Below are 22,605 nucleotides of genomic sequence, written 5' to 3' on the forward strand. Positions count from 1 at the left end.
AAGCAGCAGAGTGCAGTGTGGTTGAGCCCAAAGAAGCCGAAACCAAAGAAAGCGCACATGTAAAAGAGTCAGGTAAAGACACTGCTAACCATTTTCTTCAATTCCAAAGGAATTTCTGCCAGAAGGTCAAACAGTGAATTCTGATTATTATCTTGGAGCCCTCAGTCATTTGTTGGTGAGAATTCTTCGAATTCGACCTGAATATCGAGAGCAAGGTTCCTGGTCGCTTCTCCACGACAATGCCCCACTCCACAAATCAAAGAGTGTGCGCGATTTTTTCCTCGAAAATGGATCACAGTCCTTGATCATCCTTCGCCAGATTTGGCTCCAGCAGATTTCTTGTTGTTCCCAAAAGTTAAGTTAGCGATGAAAGGAGACCATCATGACACCATCCAGGACATCCAAAGGGAATGAACTGCAGTTTTAAATGCGATTCCACAAAAGGAGTACAGTGACTGTTTTTGAAAACTTTTCAATCGGTTCCAGCTATGTATTGATTCAGAAGGAGACTACTTTGAATAAAAAGAGTGAAATTGTGAAAATAATTCACGTCTTGTATTTTTAATGAACACAGTCCTAACAGAACCTGGACACACTGTGTATTTGTCTCTGTCTCACATTATTTTACATGTGTAACTGAAATATTCTCATAAAATGCAAGCAGAAGCAGCTGTAGTTCACCCAGGATATGTTTGCTTCCTTTGTGAATATTACAGTATTTATTAGCAAAAACTTTGAAGAAGGAATAACACTCAAATTAGATAATTATGAAGTTTATTCATATGCTTATAGAAGCAGAAAGACTGGGTCCAAACAGATTGGTTTGGAGGTAATGCTGAAGACTTGTGTTGAGAAGGGGCTCAGGTAGAATCACAGCTGGGTCACCAGCTATCCTGGCTTAGGTTTTTCATGGTTTTCATCAGTCCCTCCTGACTAACACCAGGATAGTATCTCATCTAGCTGATCCTCTTCCTTCCAAATCCTTTGCAATTCTTCTGTCATCCCACTGTTTTATGGTGTAGAGTCTTGGTACCAAAAGCATTGTTAAATATCCCCCCCCCTTAAAAAAAAGGATTGGGAGGGCTCATCACTTTACAGCCTTGACTACTGTACATATTGGTAAGAGTATACAGTACAGTACAGTTGTTGTCTATTAGCTTCACAGTAGGAAAGTTACATTTTCCTGTATGTATGTTAGATGTACATTGATGATGAGCATTGTAATTAATTTTATTGACTTGCCCTTTTAGATTTAAAATAAGTAATTTAAATTCCAGTGTCTACACATGGTTAGGTAATAATAATCACATTAAGAATGTGGTCTTCTGGGATGTATGCTGTTTAGTCTGATACATGGTTACCAACTTTTTTAGGTACCTGCTGCCTCTGTTGCCTCACTCTGCCTTGAAGATGGAGGCATTAGGTTGTGAAAAAATGTTGGTAACCATATGCGAGATTACATGTCATCATATCCCAGAAGACTACTCTTAATATCCACTGATGCAAGAATCTCAAATCTCAGATTTCTCAAGTTCTTTAATTGTTTTCATTTCTTGCGTCCTGTTGCGTTATTATATACAATTCTTTGTCGGAGTCTGTAGTAACACAACAATGGTTGAGGTTAATGTTACCTTAGCTACATGTTCTGGCTTTTAAAGCCATCATCAGGCAAAACACATGATCACTATATTCATTCATTATTGAACTGCAATTTCATTATGATAGTAAAGCTGGATACTTGATAACTGTTACATTATAAAATACATGGTATGAAAATACAATGAATTATAAATTGTATTGCATTGTACATGTATTTGATTGCCTTAAGATATGTGATTCCTTTCAGGTGCGTCACGATATTCGGAAACGTTAGAAAAGCTTGACTTGAGAGAAGCTAAAAGGGCAGGATCTTTTCTAGATGGCTGTAATGTAAGTATCCTGCTACGTTTGTGCTGTAAACATGAGACTGTAATACAGTGGAATGCCCATCCTGTGTTGCTTGATTCAGTGCCAGTGGTCCCAGTTCAGCTGTCACAGTATAAAATTCCCTCCATATAAGAATTGCCTCATTTTAATGTACAAATCCAGTCCCCCATGTAGACACCTTAAAGATTTTAATTCTGCAATATTGTCAGGGTAGATGAAAATTATGTTAAATTTCACACACTAAAGTAGGAAGCAAATACATTTCCAGATTGTCGGTTGGGTACAGAAGGAGGCATGAAATTGGTAATGCTATTGCTGCTTCCTTGCAGGTGTACTTAAGTGGATTCAACGTCGAGCAAACCGAGAAATTACGTCGTGTGCTGAATGGAGGAGGAGCAACAAGATTTAATGAAATATCAGACTCTGTGACCCATATTATTGTTGGAGACATAGTATCTGCCGATCTGAAAGCCTTAAAGTGTAGTGGTTTGAGGTATGGTGTCTCTTTGCTTTTAGTTGCTGAACCTTCATGTGCTGTGTTCGTTACAGCCCCATCAACTCATTTCTTTTGGAAGGAGCTTAGTTAAGAATTGCACTTTCCTGTTAAAGGTTGAAGTTTACATGTAAAATGTATTTGTGAGATGGTTAAAAGTCTGTGGTTTCCTCCCATTGTTTTTGAAGGATGATGGGTGAAAAGCCTCCCAATCTATCGTCTTCTCACATGTTTGTTTCTTGATTTTTTGATAGCTCTTTCCTCTCTTCTTAATGCCTTCTAGTGCCTGAATGAACCACCTTTTTCTGGATCATCCAGTAGGTCTCATGCCTTTAAATTTTAATTCTACTACTCTTCTTGGTATCCTTGTACCCATTCTTTTCACATTGCCGGACCACTGCATTAGTTTCTACTCTGTTAACAAATTTTTAATTCCACATTCTCCGAAAGATTCAGTTCTGATTCTGTGTCTTCCTGTTTTTCCCTTAGTACTTCTTGAAAATTTAGTGTCTGTTGTCTGGATTCTGTTTTTAGTCAACTTTCCTTGTGTTAAAAAAGTAAAAGGAGAGAAATAAGTCAAAAGAGGATAAATATATGTAAAACAAATAATGGAATGTGTCCACAGTATAACAGTTATGGTGTTTGCTCCTTTTTCTTTAATTATCTGAAAATTAAGAAAAAGTTTGTTGGGTATAGAATGTGTGATTCATTGTTGTCTACAACTTTAATTCTGAACTTTTTGTTCTGGTAAACGTTTAATGGAGAAGCTGCCACAAAAATATGTTTAGGTCTTCATGTGAAGTTTCTGTTATGTGCAGGTTGTAATCAGAATTGGAATGTGCCAAAAGATTTTAGCAAAATTCTCCTATATCAGATTTAATGAAAATCCATCGAAGGTTCTCAAGTCATTACGTGTGGGCAGGCATAGTTAAGTTGGTTGGATCATTTTTATAGCTTTTCATTGGAAGTGAACCAGAAATGAATGTGAGCAGCAGTAAGTATGGAAATAATACTGCCTTTGTTTCAGTTACATGTTAAAAGAGAGATTACATATTCATTAGAACTTTTAATCTTTTTACATGTATTGTGCAGACCATATGTTGTGACAGTGGACTGGTTGTTGGAGAGCATGAAGCTAAGATGCCCTGCTTCTGAAGAGGAATTTTTATGTACCGATATATTGCTACAGCCAGCTGAGCCACCATCTCCTTTAAGCAAGAAGGTGATTTATATGTTAATATGTGTCTGCCTGCTCTGCTAGTGGCTATTAAGATGACTGTACTTGTTAACAGATGCTCCTTTTTGTTCTGTTGCCTGTATCCATGCTTGAATTAGCTTATGAATTTATAAGACACTTCCTAGATCAGTATGATCCTGTGGTAGTGAATGATGGGCCACAAGAAAAATTGATGAGAGAAGATACTAGCAAAATTGTGGTTTAGAAGGAGGACTGCAGGTTACACCCGTTTGAATCATTGGAAAATGAAGAAAGTTTGGTAGAACTAAAAATTTCAGAAATAACAATTTGTAGAACACTACAGAAGACACTGGAAAGTAAATATGAACAGGATGAACTCTGACAGGATTAGAAAAATCCAAATTAAACAGTGGTAAGATTCGGTTTGGTATTGTCTGTAACAGGTTTCGTTATGTCCACTACTGAGGAGAATGAGGATGAAGTAAGTGTTTTTCCTAGTTTAGCGCTTATTGAGAGTTTTTAAATTGGGATGCTAATGATTACAGTGGAACTTTATTATGCAAGAATTTATAACAATATGATGTGTGTTCATGTGAACTAAGAAAGGGTGGAGAAAAGCACATGTTACAGCAAAGAGTCTTAGAAAATACTCTTCTTGAAACTGATGAATATTGCTGTGTGTAACATAATGAAATTGACTGTGTATTAGAAAATGTTTACTAAAATGAAATATTCATTGTACGAGGGTTGGAACTTTAATAGTGGCAACTATTTATTTACAACTGATACAAAATAGATGCATGTTTAAAAGTTTTACTGTCCTTAAATGTAGTCACCAGCATTGTGTACAACCCATCGCCAGCGATGTGGAAGTGGTAGGATACCTTTAGCAGCGCCTGTTGTGTTGATAGTTCGAATGGAGCGGTCTACTCCCTGAAGAATCTCTGTAACAGTTCTGAAGCGAATGCCACGAAGTGGTTCTTTCATCTTAGGAATCAAGTCGAAGTCACAAGGGCTTAAGCCCGGGGAGTATGGTGGATTGTACAGCACTTCTCAGCCCCATCGATTGAACAAATCAGTCACAGCTTGCCATTTCTGCATTTCTGTCAAATCATGCAAAACCCATCATGAGGCAGTTTTTCTCATGCCCACGCGTTCCTTCAGAATGTGAAGCACAGTCATATGCACTAATCCTGTCTCTCGGGCCAGCTCACGAATTGTATGGCGTCGATCACTCTCCAGTAACGCGGAAAGAGCATACACTTCTTCACTCACACTAGGACAACCTGGCCAATGCATGTCTGCCACATATTGGCATCCCTCGTTGAAGGCTTTTACCCACCTTGCCACTGTTCTGTAAGGCAATGCAGATACCCCGCAAGCCTCTTTGAAGACCTTGATGACACTGTCATGCTGTATGGCCTCTGGCACATTCAATCTTTATCCAACTCCGTTGTTACTGTTTCGAAAACATCATAACAACACTACATTAGACCACCAGCTAACACGAGGCTCTGTTCTTCTCATCGCTGCACATGCGCGTGATATGGGAAGGGAGAATCCATTTGTTCTGAGGTAAGGTAAGTATGTAACTAACGTGGTATAAGCGACATTATTTGGTTCCGTTGCATGGCGTCTCTACAGCAGTGTTGCCACTATTAAAGTTGCAACCCTTGTACATTGTGCTTACACTGTAATCTCTTAGGATGAGTTCGGTACTGTCACTGAATACTGAAGTGGTGATTTTGAACAGGTTTGGGCAGTTGTGTCTCCTGCAATTCTCAGAGACACATTTTTCAAATTATATATTTACATCCATAGCAAATTGAAAAGTACTACAAAATGGACTATTAAAGTTAACAAGAAATTGAAAATCATATTTGTTACAGGCTACCTAGTTTGAGAAAAATTTGTTGTATACTGAGGGAATTATTTGGATGAAAGAGTGAAGTCTAGGGGATTATTGTAATAAACGGTTAGTTTCCATGTGAGTATTTAGGCAGTAGCCTATGACGGTGAACTTCAGCATCTTCCCTGACCAGCACATTTTCCAGATTTGAACATCACTGAACCACTCTGGTCAGGTTTTGAGACTAGAGTGAGTAATCTCCAACATCTCTAATTCAACTTGTATGAGTCCATTCCAAGAAGGATTGCAGCTGTATTTAAGGCAAAAGGTGGTCCAACACTGTATTAATAAAGAAATGTGTACAGTATCTGTAGTGTTTCCATTATTTTGTCCACCCTTGTGCGTGTGTGTAACATATGTGTTAAATAATAATAATTTATTTTTTATTATTATTATTGTTGTTGTTGTTGTTATTGGGATTCATGAATGAGTGGGTGACTTTCACATGTAAAGTAGTGGGAATGTAATTTTTTATTTAGGAAGTTTCACCTAACAAACAGTTTCATGGAAAAAGTTACTTCTGTAAATCAAGAGATAGCTGTGTACATTTTTTCTTCCTTAGGACTCAGTAAAGTAATAAAGAAAGTTTTTTGTTATCATTTGAAATGCATCCCGCAAACATTTTTATTTTTCCTGAATTGGTCCTCTTGCAGGAAAGGTTGTTCACCACTGCCCTCTAATTTACACACGCAGCTCTGTCAGTTAGTCCTTGGCTTCTCAGTGTGGCAGCCAATGTCAGGTTGTTTGGGATTTGTGGTGGATAGAGTGGCACCAGGTTATATTTTGTTTGAGTATTTTAGATTCACCTGCCAGGTGTCATTCCACTAACTAATTTGTATCCAACAATAATTGTATCATCCATGCTATGTGAGCTTGTTACCGACAGCGGTGTTTGGTAGTGAACTGAAAGACCTTAGTAAATGCATTTTTGATGTGATTGGATGTCACTATATGATCTGGGTTCCATTCCAGGGAGACAGTGCTCGTTGTCTCCATCACATCCAAACTGGAGCCTATCAGCCTCATGTTCATTGGATGCTCTTGTGGCTGTCCACTGTTCATATATCCCATGCTCCATGTCTTCTACTACTCAGCTTTGTGGCATGATAGTCATAAGAGAACTTAACCTTCATCAGAGTTACAGTGCTGTGATGAAATGTAACTTTCATCCATTAGGGTCTTCAGTTGTTACGAAGACCAAATGAGAGGCCTGTACCCTGCCTCCAACTTGTTAGTGATTCGAAGCCCTCCATCCAGAACACCGACAAGACGTTACCTCCTGTGGCTGCTGACTTGTTGGATCAGTATCTACCTAACTCACTCTCAGGTATAGTAATTTATTTTACTGTGTAAATATTTTTAAACTTACACAAGTCTTGAATTTTTTTAGATAAAAGGGAGGAAAGAATCATGATCTTGTGTTTTATCCTGAGGTGGGGCAGGTTGGCAGGTTGAGCGGTTCTCTTGGGAAACAATTCAGGCTGTGCGAAGCACTGCAGCTGTAAGTTACTAAGATATTTATTGTACAAGATAACTATACACTAGTTGAATGAGTAACCAAGAAGGACAAACTGATTGCCAGAGGAAGGACAGTGGCTGACGTCTAATAAGAGAAGCAACTGCACCATGCAGAGACACATGTCTTGAGATCGGAAAGTAAATTAGGGACAGTGGTCACTGGGTATTTATATGGGTTTAGTGATGCCGACCTTAGAAATGTTTCTCGAATAATGTTCAAATAGTGTTACAATTATTTAAAAAATAACAATCTTTTAGAGGTCTTCCTGCATCTCAGTACTCTGCTGTTATTTGCACAGATCTTGGCTTGTTGCTCTCACCCTGACCAGAGGGCATGTAGCTTCCAGATATGCTGCAGTCTGGAATAACAAGGGGAGATGACTGGTTACAAAATTGTTGCCATAGAAAGCAATAAATCTAATGTAATAGCTAATTAAATGTTGATTACATTCATAACAACAATAGTTGCATCCACAACACTTGATTCGGACATTGCTCTTTCAGTCTGACTTCAAGAATTTTTTGATAATTACTGTTGCCTTCCACAGCAGCGCACAAACTACCCAAGCCATTAGAATCATGATGAGTGGCAGTACTAGCACAAATAAACTTGTCAGTGAAATCAGTCTTTGTTGTTTTTTGCCCATGGGGAAAGAAGACATGGCCCTAGAATTAAATTTTTTAAAATGCATTCATTTATGAACATTTTTCCTTCAAGAAGCGTCTAGTTTCAAAAGGGAAAGTAGTCCACTTTGGTGCACCATGAAAATGGTTAGTTTTTAAATTGTGTTCACAGTGAGATAATTGGTCTAGTATAGTATAATTCTTGTTCCCATCTTAATTCTCAGAATTTTTCCAAGTTCTCATATTCAACTGAAAAGCCACTCTTGCACATGCCTAAACTTTTTGCATCTTGTGATATCTGCTCTTCTCTATGCTGTGATGTTTAATTGTTGGATCACACGGTCACCCTCGCCCTTCCACTGTGAGGTGGTACTGTGTACAGATGCTACTGGGGATGACTGCTTGAGGCTTCCACTTTGTCCCTACTGTTGTATTCCCCCCTGGCCTGTGTCCACCAACCCAAACCATTTGTTGGTAGTGAAAATGAGATAGCACTGGACATTGTGATCAAATGGTTAGCTCTCCTACCTTAAATTCATGAGGTCACCAGTTATAACCTTGGCTCGCAGACCAGCTATCCTGACCAAGGTTTTCGTGATTTCCTTAATCTCTCCAGGCAAATGCTAGGTCACAATTCTTTCTTCCCAAATCCTTTGCAGTTCATTATTCAATAGTCATCCTCCCATTCACTGCATGTAGTGTGAACAACTGACACTGTTGATAAATGAAACTGTCTGTCCTGTTAGTGGCCTACCGGGTGCCAGGGCAGAGATAAATCCCCAGATTTAAACACTAAAGATGTAATAATGTGGTGCCTGGTCAAAGTTAAACTTAAGACACTTGAAGACAAATCTGCTCAGCTGTCACTTTGTCCATCATAAATCTCACGTGCACTCACTTGTTGATGTTTTCATGTATGAAACCTAATGTCATCAGAATTCTGTTGGACTGGGTTGATTTAGGTTTCATTTCTTATTGTCCGAACACAAGGTACTGTGGTGAGAAGTCGGTGCCTTATTGCTGGAACTGTGGCATGGCCCTATCGATAAAATAGATAAAATCAAAACCCGTACAAAAGTAAGAACGTTCTGTCCTCATGTGTAAGTTCTTCTATCCTGTTGTGGCAGACAACTTACAAATGTAAGAATGTTCCATTCTCACATGTGCATTTGCATATGGTATCGTGCCATTTCACTTAACTGATGTGAATTTGTGTATTTTGCAGAGAGTGGTGCATTTCAAGAGTTGGAAAGAGGTGATAAGGGTAGGCAGTCAGCTGGAAAGTCAAAGCCTTCATTTGTCACTGAAGCAGAAGAAAGGCCTAATGAAAGACAAGTTGATGGAGACATTGAGACCGGGCAAGGTGCAGCAGTATGTCACAATCCAGACCTGAACACCCAATCAGAACAAGACAGCACACAGTATACAGAATCAACAGTTACACCTGTATTCAATAGTGAGTGGCATTTGCTTTTCAAATTATGATAACACAAGGAGAGGGCTTGATACTTGTTTTTCAACCTGTTATCCAGTGGGTCTTGATCATAGCCTTTAGAAGTTTTTCATTTGTGACCGTAATATGGGATATCAGATGAAGGAACCAGGAACCTGGTAGTGGAGGGTATAATCTTGCAGACTCACAGTGAAGAGATCTCAAGTTTGATCCCTTATGCTTCTGGGTATGTTTATTCCCCCTCTTTTTTGTCACCAGTAAGCATCTAAAAGCTGTCACAAAACATATGAATTTGTTATATGTGTAATATGTTCATATAACATGTCTGTATATGCATGTCTTCAAATTTCATTAGAACCGTGACATGCACCACTTTGATGCAGGAGATGCGAAACAGTTACATTAAATGTTTTGTCTGCATGTATTCAGTGAGGCTTATCACTTCCTAGAGTGTTATGTGTGTATCAGTTCATGAACTTTATTATTATTATTATTGCTAGTGGGGTGGGACTAAGTCCCCTTGTATTGTGGCCAGTTCTGGTCTATTGTACCAGCTCCAGATGATAGGTGAAGGTGACTGTGGAGCAATTGGTGGAATGAAGATTGGCAGGGGAAAGTGAAGTACTCGGATAAATCCTGCCTCAGTGCCACTTTGTCCACCACATATCCCACTTGACCAGACCCAGGATCGAACCCAGGCCGCCCCGGTGGGAAGCCAGTGACTAACCACTTGAGCTGTGGTGCGGCCAGTTCATGGACTTAACATTTTTGCTTTGATGATATGTATCACCCGAAAAGATGTTTGCTTTCAGTCAATGCTGCTGAGAAGGAAAGTGATTAGTAAGTATTGAACTTCTGCCAGGTGTGAGCATTAACCTTAATATGGGTGTGCTGCCCAGGAGTTCTACCGATATTATCTCTTCATTTGTGTCTTCATTGGCATTGCATGCAGAGAGAAGTTGTATACTTCCATATGCCAGTGACACAGTTATAATATTTTTTATATTGTTTTTGATCGATAGAAATAAGTGTTTTTATGTATTTTATAAATTCTCGTTATACTGGGATTGCACTGTATTTAAGAGTTCAAAAGGTATTGCCTTCTCATATACCAGGAATTTATCCAGTACTGTACTTTTATTGAACCTTCATAGAAGACCTCTTCATATTGTACCTTGGCTGCCCTGTTTAGCTTTATTCTAATGGTAGCTTGTCCCTGCTCTTCCATCGCTATCTTCATTTTGGATCTCCTTTTATATGAAATGCCTTCTTTGTTCAAAGAAGGATCACAAAATCATGCAGCTGTCATCTGTTGATCATGAGATAATGCTCTAGCCCAGTCTGAGTTCAGATTTCAGAATGTTTCTGAGATGTTGTATGGCTGTTCGGACAGAGTAGCCAACCACATCTTGGAGACAGTGTTAGTCGACAGTATGTTAACAGATTGTTATTGTATACACTTGTGCAGTTTATTAGGTACTTTAGTAAAGAAATAATTTTCAGTGTGTTTCAATTTCAGGTTTAACTTTTTTTATCATCGATTTTGATGATGAGGAGAAAGAATTGTTGAAGGATGCCATTGAATCCCGTGGTGGACGTGTAGTTGGCAAGAGCTTTAAAGGAGTTGCTGATTATGCAGTTGTGCCCTTGCATGGGGCTAAATTATCACAGGCAGCCACTGAGGTTGTAACATATATATGGGTGGTGAGTAATGTTTGGATATTCTCCCGACTGAGCCATTTATAAACACCCATTTGAATTTATGCATATACAGTTTACTACAGATTAGTTTTGTATGGGTGTGAAACTTTATTCCTGCACTAAGGGAAAAGCATGAAAGTGTCAGTGATGGTGTTTAAACTCAGGATGCTGAGGAGGATATTTGAACCTCAGAAGGATGAAGAAATATGAGGCTGGAGAAAATTGCATAATGATGAGCTCTGTAATGTGTACTCTTCTCCAAGCATTAGTAGGATGATCAAATGAATAGGCATGAAATGGACAGAGCATGTAACATAAGCAGGAGGGAACAGAAATGTGTACAGAAGTTTGGTCACAAATGTTGAAAGGAGGAATCCTCTTGGAAGACATAGGCATAGATGGAAGGATGATATTAAAATAGATGCTGAAGAAACAGGAAGCTGAACTGTACTTTAGAAAGTAATGTAGTCTTTAAGATTACTGTCTCCTGGGGTGTGACACCATGTAGTTTGGTAGATAGCTACCAACATTTTGGAGGAACCTGCTGCCTTTATCTTCAGACTGGAAGGTTGAGCAAGGTTCCTGTGAAACATTGGTACCTCTGTGAGGACTTCAGGTACCATATTGTCATGTGACTGAGTGACTATAGATGGGGTTTGGATTGATTACTGGATTTATTAGATACTATAACAAACAACTCATGACTACACTTTACATATCACTCTCATACAAAGACTAGTGTTCTTAATCATAGTCTTCCCTGCTCTGCTTGGTAATGTCTTCCAACATTGGGTGTTCCTCTACTTCCAGGCTCATGTCCTTGCAGGCTGGTGCCCCTCTGACACCAGTCTCCTGCTCTTGTAACTGCTGTCATCCTCATTATATAGCCTTGGCACTGACTGCACAGAAAAAAATATCTTCCATTATTGCATGTGTGTCTGTTGCGGCTATCACGTGACAGCTAGTGAGCCATTGCCTAACAGCGTGCATGTTTGTAGAGCTGTTCCCTAGCAAGGGCTTTCACAATTCTGGCTTTCAGCAGACACGCCACAATATAATACAACAATACGTAACACAATGAAAATATAGTATATTCCCAATTATATATACACAAATTATCCCATTTGTGGCTTATCTCCACATATATAATCTTGTACAGTACGTATTAAGTTTGTGCAGTCCAGTCATCTGCATACATAAAACAGCTCGAGAACTGTTGGATGAATTTCTTGAAACTGGGTATTCGAGAATTTGACAGAAAATTGTTAAGCTGTTCCAATTTTGCTTTAAGTTGTACAATTGTAATGACCACTTTGCACATAACTATGTGTTTCAAGTGCATTTATTTTTAATATGCATTTTCTTTAAGTTTTATTGGTTTTGAAGATAAACAAGTAGGATGCTTGTTTGTGTGTTTCTGAATTTCTGGGGTGTCTTAAATTTTATGTGTTTTTCTATTATAAGGTGTATCTTTCTGCCTTCATTAGTGCAGAATTTCAGGATGTATTCTGTCCGAATTATCACCAGCTGTGAGTTGCTTGAATATAGACTTAAAAGGAATTTAAAATGAAGTCCAAACCAAATGATTCATCTTACCAATCCAAGAGTAAAGATTGGTCTCTGCCAGCCCTCAGACACCGTGTACTGTATGGCAGTAGCGAAGGGGGCAAGAGATGGGTGAGGAAGTCACCACAGGGAACCAATGTGGAGGAGGTGGTGTGAGCTGAAGCACAGCTGCTTTACAAGCAATAGAGATGTTCTGTACAGGGAATGAGATAGAGAAAAGAGATGCACTCCAGTAAGCAATGTTAAGTGTGTGCAGTGTACCAACAAGTCTGCTCTGGGGAATGTCAGCCTTGTAAGGAGGTGTATGAAAGAAATGAATAGTACTGACCTCTGGGATGTGAAGCTGTTCTGTCTGGTAGGTCTCGTTACTGCTGTTTAGGAGAAGCTTGTTGCCTCCCTCTTCTGTCGTGAAACATTGGCACCTGTCTACCAGACTACACGGTATGACATTCTAGGAGTCTGTAATCATAGGTACTCACTGCAGTGAGGACCTCTGATCTCACAGACTATTAAGTGCAGTTTGTGTTGCACCAAATAAACATCAGCTTGTATTCGTGGCTGGAGAGAATCGCATAATGAACAGTGTTCTTTTTTTTTCTTTTCTTTTCTTTCTTTTCTTTTTCTTTTTTTTCCCCCTTTTCTTTTCTTTTTTTTTCCCCTTTCTTTTCTTTTCTTTTCTCTTTTTTCTTCCCCCCCCCATAACACTAATATTATCATGTGTATGAGTGAATATAGACAGGGTTTGGATTGGTGATCGGATTTACTGGAATCTTGCAGAACATAACTACAAATAACTACGACAGTCTCACTGAGTTACACACCCCAAAGATCACTGTAATCACAGGACACATAAATTCTTCTCAGTCCTCCCTAGCCATTCCTCAGTAGTGGCTTCCAATGGCAGATGTTCCCCGTACTCTGGATTCCAGAACTGTCCCTGGCTTCAGCTACAGCAGCTTTCAACTAAGTCACTCACCAGCTGACTCCACTCCACTGACTGCAGGTCCCAACTTGTCCCACTTCAAACATCTCAACATGGACTGTGCAGAAGACACCATTCCTTGTTGTAGTTCAGTTGTTGGTGTGGTCCTAGCCCAGCAGTGGGTCTACATGCCTCTATATAAAGATCAAGTCACAGATTGCGAGATGGAGCAGATTAGAAAGAAGGAGTGAGATCAGAAATACATACAACATTTTTGGCAGGAAAACTAAGGGAAATAAACCTCTTGTGAGATAGGAATAGATGGGATGAACTTCAAGAAATAAAGGGGAGGGAGTGGAGTGGATTTGTTTGGATCAGGATAGAGACCAGTGGCAGGTTCTTGTGGGCACAGTGATGAGTCTTTGAGTTCTGCGAAGGGTGTGGAACGTCTTCAGTAGTGAGCTACTGATAGTTTCTCAAGGACTGTGCTCCATGGGATTGTGTTTGTGTTGCAGGAGGACTGCCATCATCAGGATGAGTTGTTACCTGTGCTGTATTATCATCACCCAATATCCATTGATCTGAACAAGAAGCCATTGTCTGGTTGTGTGATTGGCATCAGTTCTTACACTGGAAAGGAAAGGGATTTCATCTTTGCTATTGCCCAGTTGCTGGGAGCTATGTGAGTTGAAGTCATTAGCTAAGATCACGGTCTTCTGGGGCATGACACCATGCAGTCAGGCAGCTGAGTACCATCATTAATGAACAGTGTTACACAGATTGAAAGTTTGGAGAGAGAAATTGAATAGCCTTTGTGTTGTAGAAAATTTTAACATTGGAAATATGAAAACAAAGTTTACTTTAAATGAGGTATGACAAGAGATGCATCATTTTTAAGTTCCTAATAATTTAATTTAACATTAAAAGAGTTTATTCGTGTCTCAGCTTCGGTTTTCAGTTACAGATTTTAATTCCAGCTGTCTCTTATACATAGCTTATACATTTGCCCAAGACTATCAAAATACAAAATAAAGTATAAAAACTTGAAGCAAACAAAGCATAGATTATGGGCACTGCAGAAATTTTAATTCTGTAATTTATTATATGCCAAAGACTTGTGTAAGATAAAAGATAAATGTAGCATGTGCCTGTTTTGTTCTCCTGTGTACTGCATGACTCCTGTGGGGTCCCATACCTTGTTACTGCCATCACAAGTGCACTTTAATGTGATAACCCCTAAAGCACACTATAGGACACAGGCTGATGTCACATTTATCACATCAGGTGAAGTGTATGCTTATCTTCCGTCTGCATTGAGTAGACACAGCACTGCAGTTGTTTGTTTTGTTTATGGTGGCCAGTGGTTGTTCCTGTTAGCTTCCATGAAGTTCAATTTTGCAATAGCCTAATCCTTCCAGCCGCACTGTGGCCCTGGGGTCAACTCAACCTCTAACGGAAGTGAGTACCAGGAATCTTCCTGAGGGTAAAGGGCAGCTGACGCGTAAGGCTGACAACCTTATTGCCATATGTGAGCCGATTATCTAGATAATATGGGAGCCTCGACATCTCACAACCCTATGGGCCTCTACAGCCTGTGACAGGGATAGCTTTACTTTTACTTTTTTTTACATGGCATTATATTCCAGAATATAGAACTCTTCATCCAGTATTTTGATTTTAAGCTTTGTTCTCATGTTTCATAATATTTTACTTCTTGTGACAGAACCCAGGAGACATTTGCACGAAAGAACAATGAGAAGAAGAATGCATTAGCATCAACTCACTTGGTTTGTTGTGAGCCCGGAAGCCAGAAGTACAATGCTGCTCTGAAGTGGGGACTGCCTGCCGTGAATCATGAGTGGCTGTTGGCCTGTGCAAGGGAGGGGCGGCAAGTGAGTGAGGAACCGTATCTTGTTGGAGAGAGCTCATGTAAGAATGCCACATCATCTTTTTTCTTAGTTTGTCAGAGTCAAAGTTATGTTATGACTGATCGTCAGTTGGTCAGTCTGTCTTGGTGTCAAGCATCCATCTGGGGCCCAAGACCAGATTTTTATTACCATCAGACGGTTGCAGGTTTGTTGATATGGGGCACCCTCTCTGACAAGAGGATGGGTCTGTTGTGTATATTTGCTACTGGCCCTTGTGCCATCACAGTCATTTTTGGGTTGGAGTCCCATGGGACTTTTGACCATATTTTACTGTCTCAAAATTGAGAGTCCCCCAACCTGAAGGGACACACAGGAGAAAGCCACCCTTGTTCATCTGTAGTTTCCCAGTGCAAAAATTGTTGAAGGAATGAAACCAGAAATTGCAACAGGGCAAGAAGATGAACAGTTTCTGCAAATCACTGTAAAATGTTGATGATACACATAACTTAAAGAGGTAACACTTCAGTCATTGTGGGAAGCTGTAATCAATACCTAAGGGGTTTTATAAGCTCAGCAGTTAATAGTCAGCATACTTATATTGATAATCAAGAGTCTTCTATAGTGTACAGTGGCATGGAGGTAGCCTTAAGTTGTAGTGCCACTCTTATGTCACTATGTGCAACATGAAGGTAATCTGCATGTGGGTATATGTGGTATCTCCTCATATATGTACCCTGAATGATTTATACAAGAAACAGTTTGCTTCCTTGTTCCAGGTTCTGCAAGTATGGCTAACAAAACTACTGAAACACCAAAGACTGACTGCCCAGTAGGTGTCCAGGTGAAAGATGGGAAGCGTAGTATGAAAATTCAGTCTCCCATGGTGTCTGCAGATCAACACCAAGATAGTCCTGCAGATACACGGACACCGAAGTCAGAGTTGAAGCCAATCAATAAAAGAATTGTGGAACTGCAAACTAACAGTGTGATGGGCCCACCTGCCAGCCCAGCCAAACAACAGGGAAGCTCTCCAAAAGATCACCAAATAATGCCTTCCCTCAAAAACAAACATGGCTTTAGCCAGGAATCTCCACTGCACATACCAAAGTCAGCAGGATCCACTCCAAAAAGTGATACAGGTTGGCCAGGAGATCCAAATCAGCCAACTCCTAAGGGACCCTTCTCTGTCTCCACACCCGAAACTCCATATGGCCAAGTGCTGAGACCGAACCCTTCACCTGAGACAAGAAAAAACTGGAAGAAGTGGATTGATAATTTTCCGGATTTCCAGAAGGAAATGAGCCCTCCAGAAAGGAAGAGGAAGCTCAGCACTGTAAGATACTGGTGCACTAGGCATGTGCAGAAATGCAATTCTGGTTCAAAATTTGAGTTGGGAAAAGTTTTGAGAATGAGAATTTTCTCTGCTGGACCAATTTGTTTCACTGCAGTCTCAATTTATAGCACTCTCCACTGTTTCTCAGCACTTATTTCTTTTGATATCACATTCTTTTTCAGAAAACTTTTCATAATTTAGAGCACCAAGGGGCTGTTTCTCGTGGGAGTAAAGTGGAAGGGGCATGAAGCTGACCGCTCGCCTCCATCTAGTGCTGAGGTCAAGATTGGTGGAGCTATACCTCCATTCTTTCATACATCTTCTTTGCGTGGTGCTTAATTAATTAAGCATAGGGACTACCTCACCTTATCATACCCAGAGAATCGCTAGAGTATACATATCTCAGAGTTACTTTGTGTGCTATTTTAGGTCTATCAACACTTGGTTCTCATTCACTATGTCTCTTGGAGATGCGCTGATATAAAGAAAACCATAAACAAAGGAAATACAGCACTCTCATAGTGGAGGTGTTATAACAGAACTCAGCTCAAAATGAAGTAAATCTTAGTTCAAGGAATGGAAAATGGTGATTTTACATTAATTTGTTGTCATTGCTGTGTTGTATTAGCAAAGCAGGAAAGTTGTTAACAAGATGTGGATGTTTCTGACGTATGTATTTCTATAGTATGTGTAAATGACAGTCATGAGGACTCACATCAGCAGTGATGTGGTCCACAAGTACTGATTGAGTCTAGAAGAGCATTATAATGTTCCTACTTGGCAAATTTCCAGGTCTCTAATTCTTGTTATGTTCGCTGTTTCAGCCATTGTCTGAGTTGAAGCGTCGCTGTTGGGAAATGATTCTTCCAAAAGACAGACCACCAGCCCAGAATGTAAGTGAAAAAGCATTCTAATGCCGGTTACTGGACTCTGTTAACTTGTATGATAAATCTTATTCTGTATGACTGGTGTCTCTTAGCTAGAGTTGCACGAGTTCATCTCTTGGCATCTTATGATACACATGACAGTCAGCAGTACCCTTTCTTTGTGCAGGATGTGCTTGCTTTCCTTATCAGTACTACAATATGTAGTAGCTAAAACTTTAAAAATGTAGTAATTCCCACAGTAAAAAATTAAATTTGAATTGTATGATAAATAATTGCATCCAGAAACTATATCGAAATGCTTGCTCATTGCTTTAACAGCCATGGCTGCCATATTGACATGAGTAAACAGTAAATTTCATAATGTCTTTGTGTGTCTACATCTGTTGTAGGAAGCTGAGACAGACAGGAGAGTTATTTTCTATAGATACAATGTTACATTATGGAAATGAATTGACTTAAACATAGTTTCTGGGTGAACTGGAATTATGTATTTGATTTTTAAATTTGTCTCCAACAGTTCTGAATTCAAACATCAAATAAAATACTGATTTTTGTGAACATCTGTAGTTTTAATTTATGGAAGGTGGTTTATACTGTTACCCCTTCAAAATCTCTCTTTGGTCCAAATATTCTCAACACCCTGTTCTCAAACGACCTCAGTCTATGTTCCACCCTTATGTCAGAGACCAAGTTTCACGCCCATACAGAACCACAGGCAAAATTATAGTTTTGTATATTCTAATTTTTATGTTTTTGGACAGCAGACCATAAGACAAAAGGTTCTGGACTGAATGGTAGCAAGCATTACTAGAGTTCAATCTCCTCTTAATTTCCTACTGAATCAGGTTTCGATCTGTTATCGTTGTTCCCAAATATCTGAACTGTGCCACATTTTCAAAACATCTGTTTCCTAGCTTTGTGATAGGTGGGCAGGGCATGTAGCATGAATGAGGGAGACAAGGAATTCATACAGGATATTGGTGGGAAAGCCAGAAAGAAAGAGACCACTGGGAAGACCAAGGTGTAGGTTGGTGGACAATATTAAAATGGATCTTAGAGACATAGAATGGGGTGGTATGGATTGGATTGATATGGACCAGTGGAGGGCTTTTGTGAACACGGTAATGAACCTTCGGGTTCCATAAAAGTCTGGGAAATTCTTGAGTAGCTGCAGAATTGGCAACTCCTCCAGAAATGCTCAGCTCCATGAGTAAGTAAGTAAGTACCCCTTTAAAATACACTGGTTACTGTATGTACCACCTGCTTTAACACTGAGAAACTACCTTTTTCCCCTCACATTGTATTAATTTGTTTCAGCATTTGAAGAGGTCTGTTGTCTGGTATATGACACCAAGTGTTCTAATGAAAGTCAACCAGTGTTTCAAAGGAGTATGTCACGTCCATCTTCAGGATTGAAGAATAAGTCAAGCAACAAACCAGCTTGAAGCATAGCTCTGCTTGCCGTCTGCTTCATGCTGGTTTCTTGATTGACATATTCTTCAAACTTGAAAATGGAGGTGATATTTCTGCGATAGATCAATTAATTTTCAAAGGACTACGCAGCATTGTCTCCCAGAAGATGGAACTCTTCATAATCACTGCTGTGAGAACCTTAAATCCCACAAGCAGCAGTTATTTCCTGAAACAAAATTAAGTGATCCTGTATTTAAGCATTCTGTTGTTATTGTACTACACAGTCTGTCAACAATGCAACAAATTGTTCCTTCCTTCTTACACTTTCACTTTTGACACAACATGTTTCGGCCCTAAATGGCCATCTTCAGGTGTCTTACTATGCTAAAACTGCTACACTGCACTAATATTGTCCATTCGTCACATATGTGACTTCACACTTCATGATTTAAACTCATAGTCAATTGGTATGCACTAAAATAGCACACACTGTAGTTCACTTAATTTAAATCAAATAAAATTATTAAATTTCCTCTAAATTTTGTAAAATTCTTATTAAACCTCACAATGGGCATCATCCACGTGTTTTGATCTGTATCTTTTCTTCAGATGTTTTATTGTGGAAGCCTGTTTTTCTATTCGTAAGCCAGTTTTGTTATGTCTGCAATCTGTAATTTTTCCCCTTGTTTGTGTGTTATTCCCTCCAGCAGCGTGTGGTGTTGTCTTCACTTGTCACAGCTCCATGACGTTAGTCAGCATATTGTGTCTCTATGGGTAATTGATTTGAGCCAATAATTTGCACCCTGCTATACTGTGGTCTGTAGATCTGTTCTGTAACACTGGGTTTGCTTTGGAAATAAAGACAAAGACCAGTGACTCTTCTTATACCCAGTAGGTTGGTAGAAGGTGTCACATGAACTCTAACAGGAATAGCTGCTCATGCAGTTGCACTGAGGAATGCAGTTTGGAATACAAATAGTTCAGACTGGATATTAAACCTTGCAAGCAGCAAATGCATTCATATTGTAGTCCTTTGGATATTGACACTGGGTTGTAGTGTAGTAGATGGATAGCAATTGTTTCTTAAGAACACACTACCTCCATCTTCATGGCTTCTTCAGTACTTCTCAGTTTTAAAAATCAAATCCTAAGATAGAGGCAGTGTTTTCTCCAAAGACATTAGTTTCCACCTATGAGGCTACAACATGCTATCCCAACCCAGAAGACAGCAGTATGATTCCTTATCACTCTAAAAAAAAGATCTTAGAGACAGCAATGTGGTTTGTTTAGGGTGCTGCCAGTTCTGAAATGGGCTTAGACTGTCCAGTAAATCCTGTTCGCATGTCTTCCAGTGGAAAGGGGACATTAACTTCTGGATCTTCAGTCTCAAGAAAATCTGTGAGTTTCTTTATTTCATCTTACATCCAGTTGCCGTAATGCATTTTTATAAACCAGAATAGAGCCCCTTAGTAGGATGATAATTTAAGAATTTTCAGGCAAATATTTGTAAGAAATTTTAGGCTAGTTAATTTACTTAAGTTGTGGGCCATTTTCTGGTTATTCATGAATGCCATATGTTCCAGTTCACCTGCCAGGAAATTGTAGACAGAGTCGTGAAGAATTAACTACATGTGCAGGTTGTCATCTTAGTGTAATTCGTTAAATATTTCTTGGAGTAAAAAAATGTTTTGAACAGAAGTTGTAGAAGTAGATTCCAGAGGGTTCTGATGATCGTGTATAGCACTCAGAATTACTGGTATTCTAAAATCTATAGAAAATAATTTTTGGAAACTGCATCTTTTTCCATCTTCTGGTGAGAAGGGAGACACCTACTCTGTTGGGTTCCTTAGAAGTAACCCATAGAGTAGATGTCTCCCCCCTCACCCTAGGACAGGAACAGATCCAGTTTCCAAAACATTGTGTTCTCAAGTTTTTAGAATAATGGATGATGGACAAAGTCCAAAAGCTAGTAATTCTGAGGAGTTGTAAAGAAAAATGAAATGTGCAAGTAATATTCAGTATACCTTTTCTGTAGGACTTCCTGTTTTTGATATAATCAAACAAACATGAGTAGACACAAAATTGTTATTCTGTGCTTATATTTCTTACCTTGTTATGCTTTCTCTCACTGTCATATTCATTCAAATTGCTTTTATCTGAGGTGTCCTTATGATTTCAGCATGGCGAAGCATCTTCCACCTCAGGTTCAGACCCATCGCTGTCATCTGGAATTCATACGTAAGTACATATCGTTTTGAGCACTGCATGAATGTATAGTCACATTTTACTAAGGAAAATTTTTCTGTATAACTAAGGATGTGTTCCTCTGGCTTCTTTAAGATACATTTCAGCATTATTTGCTTATCCAAGCCTATAGCTTATGACGGCCTCTGTGGTCTAGTGGTCAGAGTTCCTGGCTACAGATCCAGAGATCCGGGTTCGATTCCCAGCACTACCAGATTTTCTGAGAAGTAATGGGTCTGGAACAGGGTCCACTCAGCCTCATGAGGTTAATTGAGGAGCTATTTCAAGGAATTAGTGGCTCCAGTCTAGAAAACCAATATTAATGGTCGTGAGGATCCGTTGTGCTGACCACATGACACCCTCTATCCATAAAAGTTGGCACTAACTTCGCTGACAAGTGGCGGTCGCTCCGTCAGTATAGTTTGCTTGTGGACTACAGATCACGGAGTTGTTAATTTTATAATCATGAAATACATAACACTTTCAGCATAATGTAAGTCTAGTGATGGAGCTAATGCCATATGATTTATTTGCATGAAGTGAGTGTGTTTGTGGGGGTAACATGCCAGCTGGTGCATGCCTCTTGTTCACCATGGGAAAGAGACTTCCCCTCCTCCTCTCAACTCTTTGAGAAATGCAGAACACCTCATCTGCTTATGAAAGCATGGGACAATTTTAGAACTGTTGCATGCACTAAGCAGTTGCTGCTAGCCTTAAATCGGTCAGGAGTGGGGTTGCAGAGAAGTGCATGTGTGGGCCACCAGCACAGAGATAAGTGCATGTGAAATAGTGTGTGCTATCAGTTGCACTTGGTTCAGTGCAAGACGCAGGAAGAGGACAGAGCAGTGGGGTACAGGGAAAGAGTAACGTAGAAGAAACTGGTACCTGGATCATAGGTGGCTGCTCACATGGCAGAAGTAATTGTTCATGGAATACTGAAGTGTGTGTGGTCTGGATTTCTCACAACAGTAACTGTTAAGATTACAGCAGCTGGGGTATGTTTCTCTATAATCTGGCATAGTCTTAAGTTAAAACAGAAAAGCTTGCTCAGAAGGAATTCTGTTTGTCATGATCAGGAGTTATGTTCTTTTGCAGGCAGTTAGCGCAGTTGAACCAGCTTCTCTCAAGCCGACAGTCTGGAGGGTCGGACACTGAGCCCAAAATCAGACGCATCTGGCCCAGTGAGGCTCATGTGCATGATGAGCATTCAGATGAAAATAAACAGACAGATCCTGAAATAGGTAGGTCAGAGTCAAAGTTATGCTGTGTCCAATGTATATGAGTTCCTTCTTTGTTTGCAAAAATGAAAATTAATGTGCATGGCCTAACAGTTGAGGATTTGTGACTTCAGTGAGTGAAATGTATGATTTTGGCTTCTTAGTGTGTGTTATTAACCTTTATAGGACGAACGTCATCATATGATGTCGTTAAAAGTAAGGGCAGCTGGCCGAACGTCATCATATGATGTCGCGGATTCCACGCGTGTAAGGTTTTTTTTAATATTATATTAAAAATATAAATTGTTGTTCTATTTACATGATTTTTGGTCA

The 22,605-nt window shown here is 39.5% G+C and overlaps 1 protein-coding gene across 4 annotated transcripts in view; it reads left to right on the plus strand.

The window, feature by feature from the left end:
* Positions 1-22,605, plus strand: part of LOC111875331 (DNA topoisomerase 2-binding protein 1-A) — a 50,798-nt gene that overhangs the window by 17,218 nt on the left and 10,975 nt on the right. For all 4 annotated transcript variants that reach the window (XM_023871487.2, XM_023871489.2, XM_023871488.2 and 1 more), the window contains 13 exons: positions 1,847-1,929; positions 2,256-2,419; positions 3,512-3,641; positions 6,703-6,853; positions 8,894-9,124; positions 10,641-10,825; positions 13,826-13,992; positions 15,034-15,239; positions 15,955-16,511; positions 17,336-17,404; positions 20,102-20,209; positions 20,991-21,049; positions 22,151-22,296. In XM_023871487.2, coding sequence (XP_023727255.1) covers positions 1,847-1,929; positions 2,256-2,419; positions 3,512-3,641; positions 6,703-6,853; positions 8,894-9,124; positions 10,641-10,825; positions 13,826-13,992; positions 15,034-15,239; positions 15,955-16,511; positions 17,336-17,404; positions 20,102-20,209; positions 20,991-21,049; positions 22,151-22,296 — 2,256 coding nt within the window. The remainder of the gene's footprint in view (positions 1-1,846; positions 1,930-2,255; positions 2,420-3,511; positions 3,642-6,702; positions 6,854-8,893; positions 9,125-10,640; positions 10,826-13,825; positions 13,993-15,033; positions 15,240-15,954; positions 16,512-17,335; positions 17,405-20,101; positions 20,210-20,990; positions 21,050-22,150; positions 22,297-22,605) is intronic.

The sequence above is a fragment of the Cryptotermes secundus genome, unplaced genomic scaffold, assembly GCF_002891405.2.
Source record: "Cryptotermes secundus unplaced genomic scaffold, Csec_1.0 scaffold1789, whole genome shotgun sequence".
Lineage (NCBI taxonomy): Eukaryota > Metazoa > Arthropoda > Insecta > Blattodea > Kalotermitidae > Cryptotermes > Cryptotermes secundus.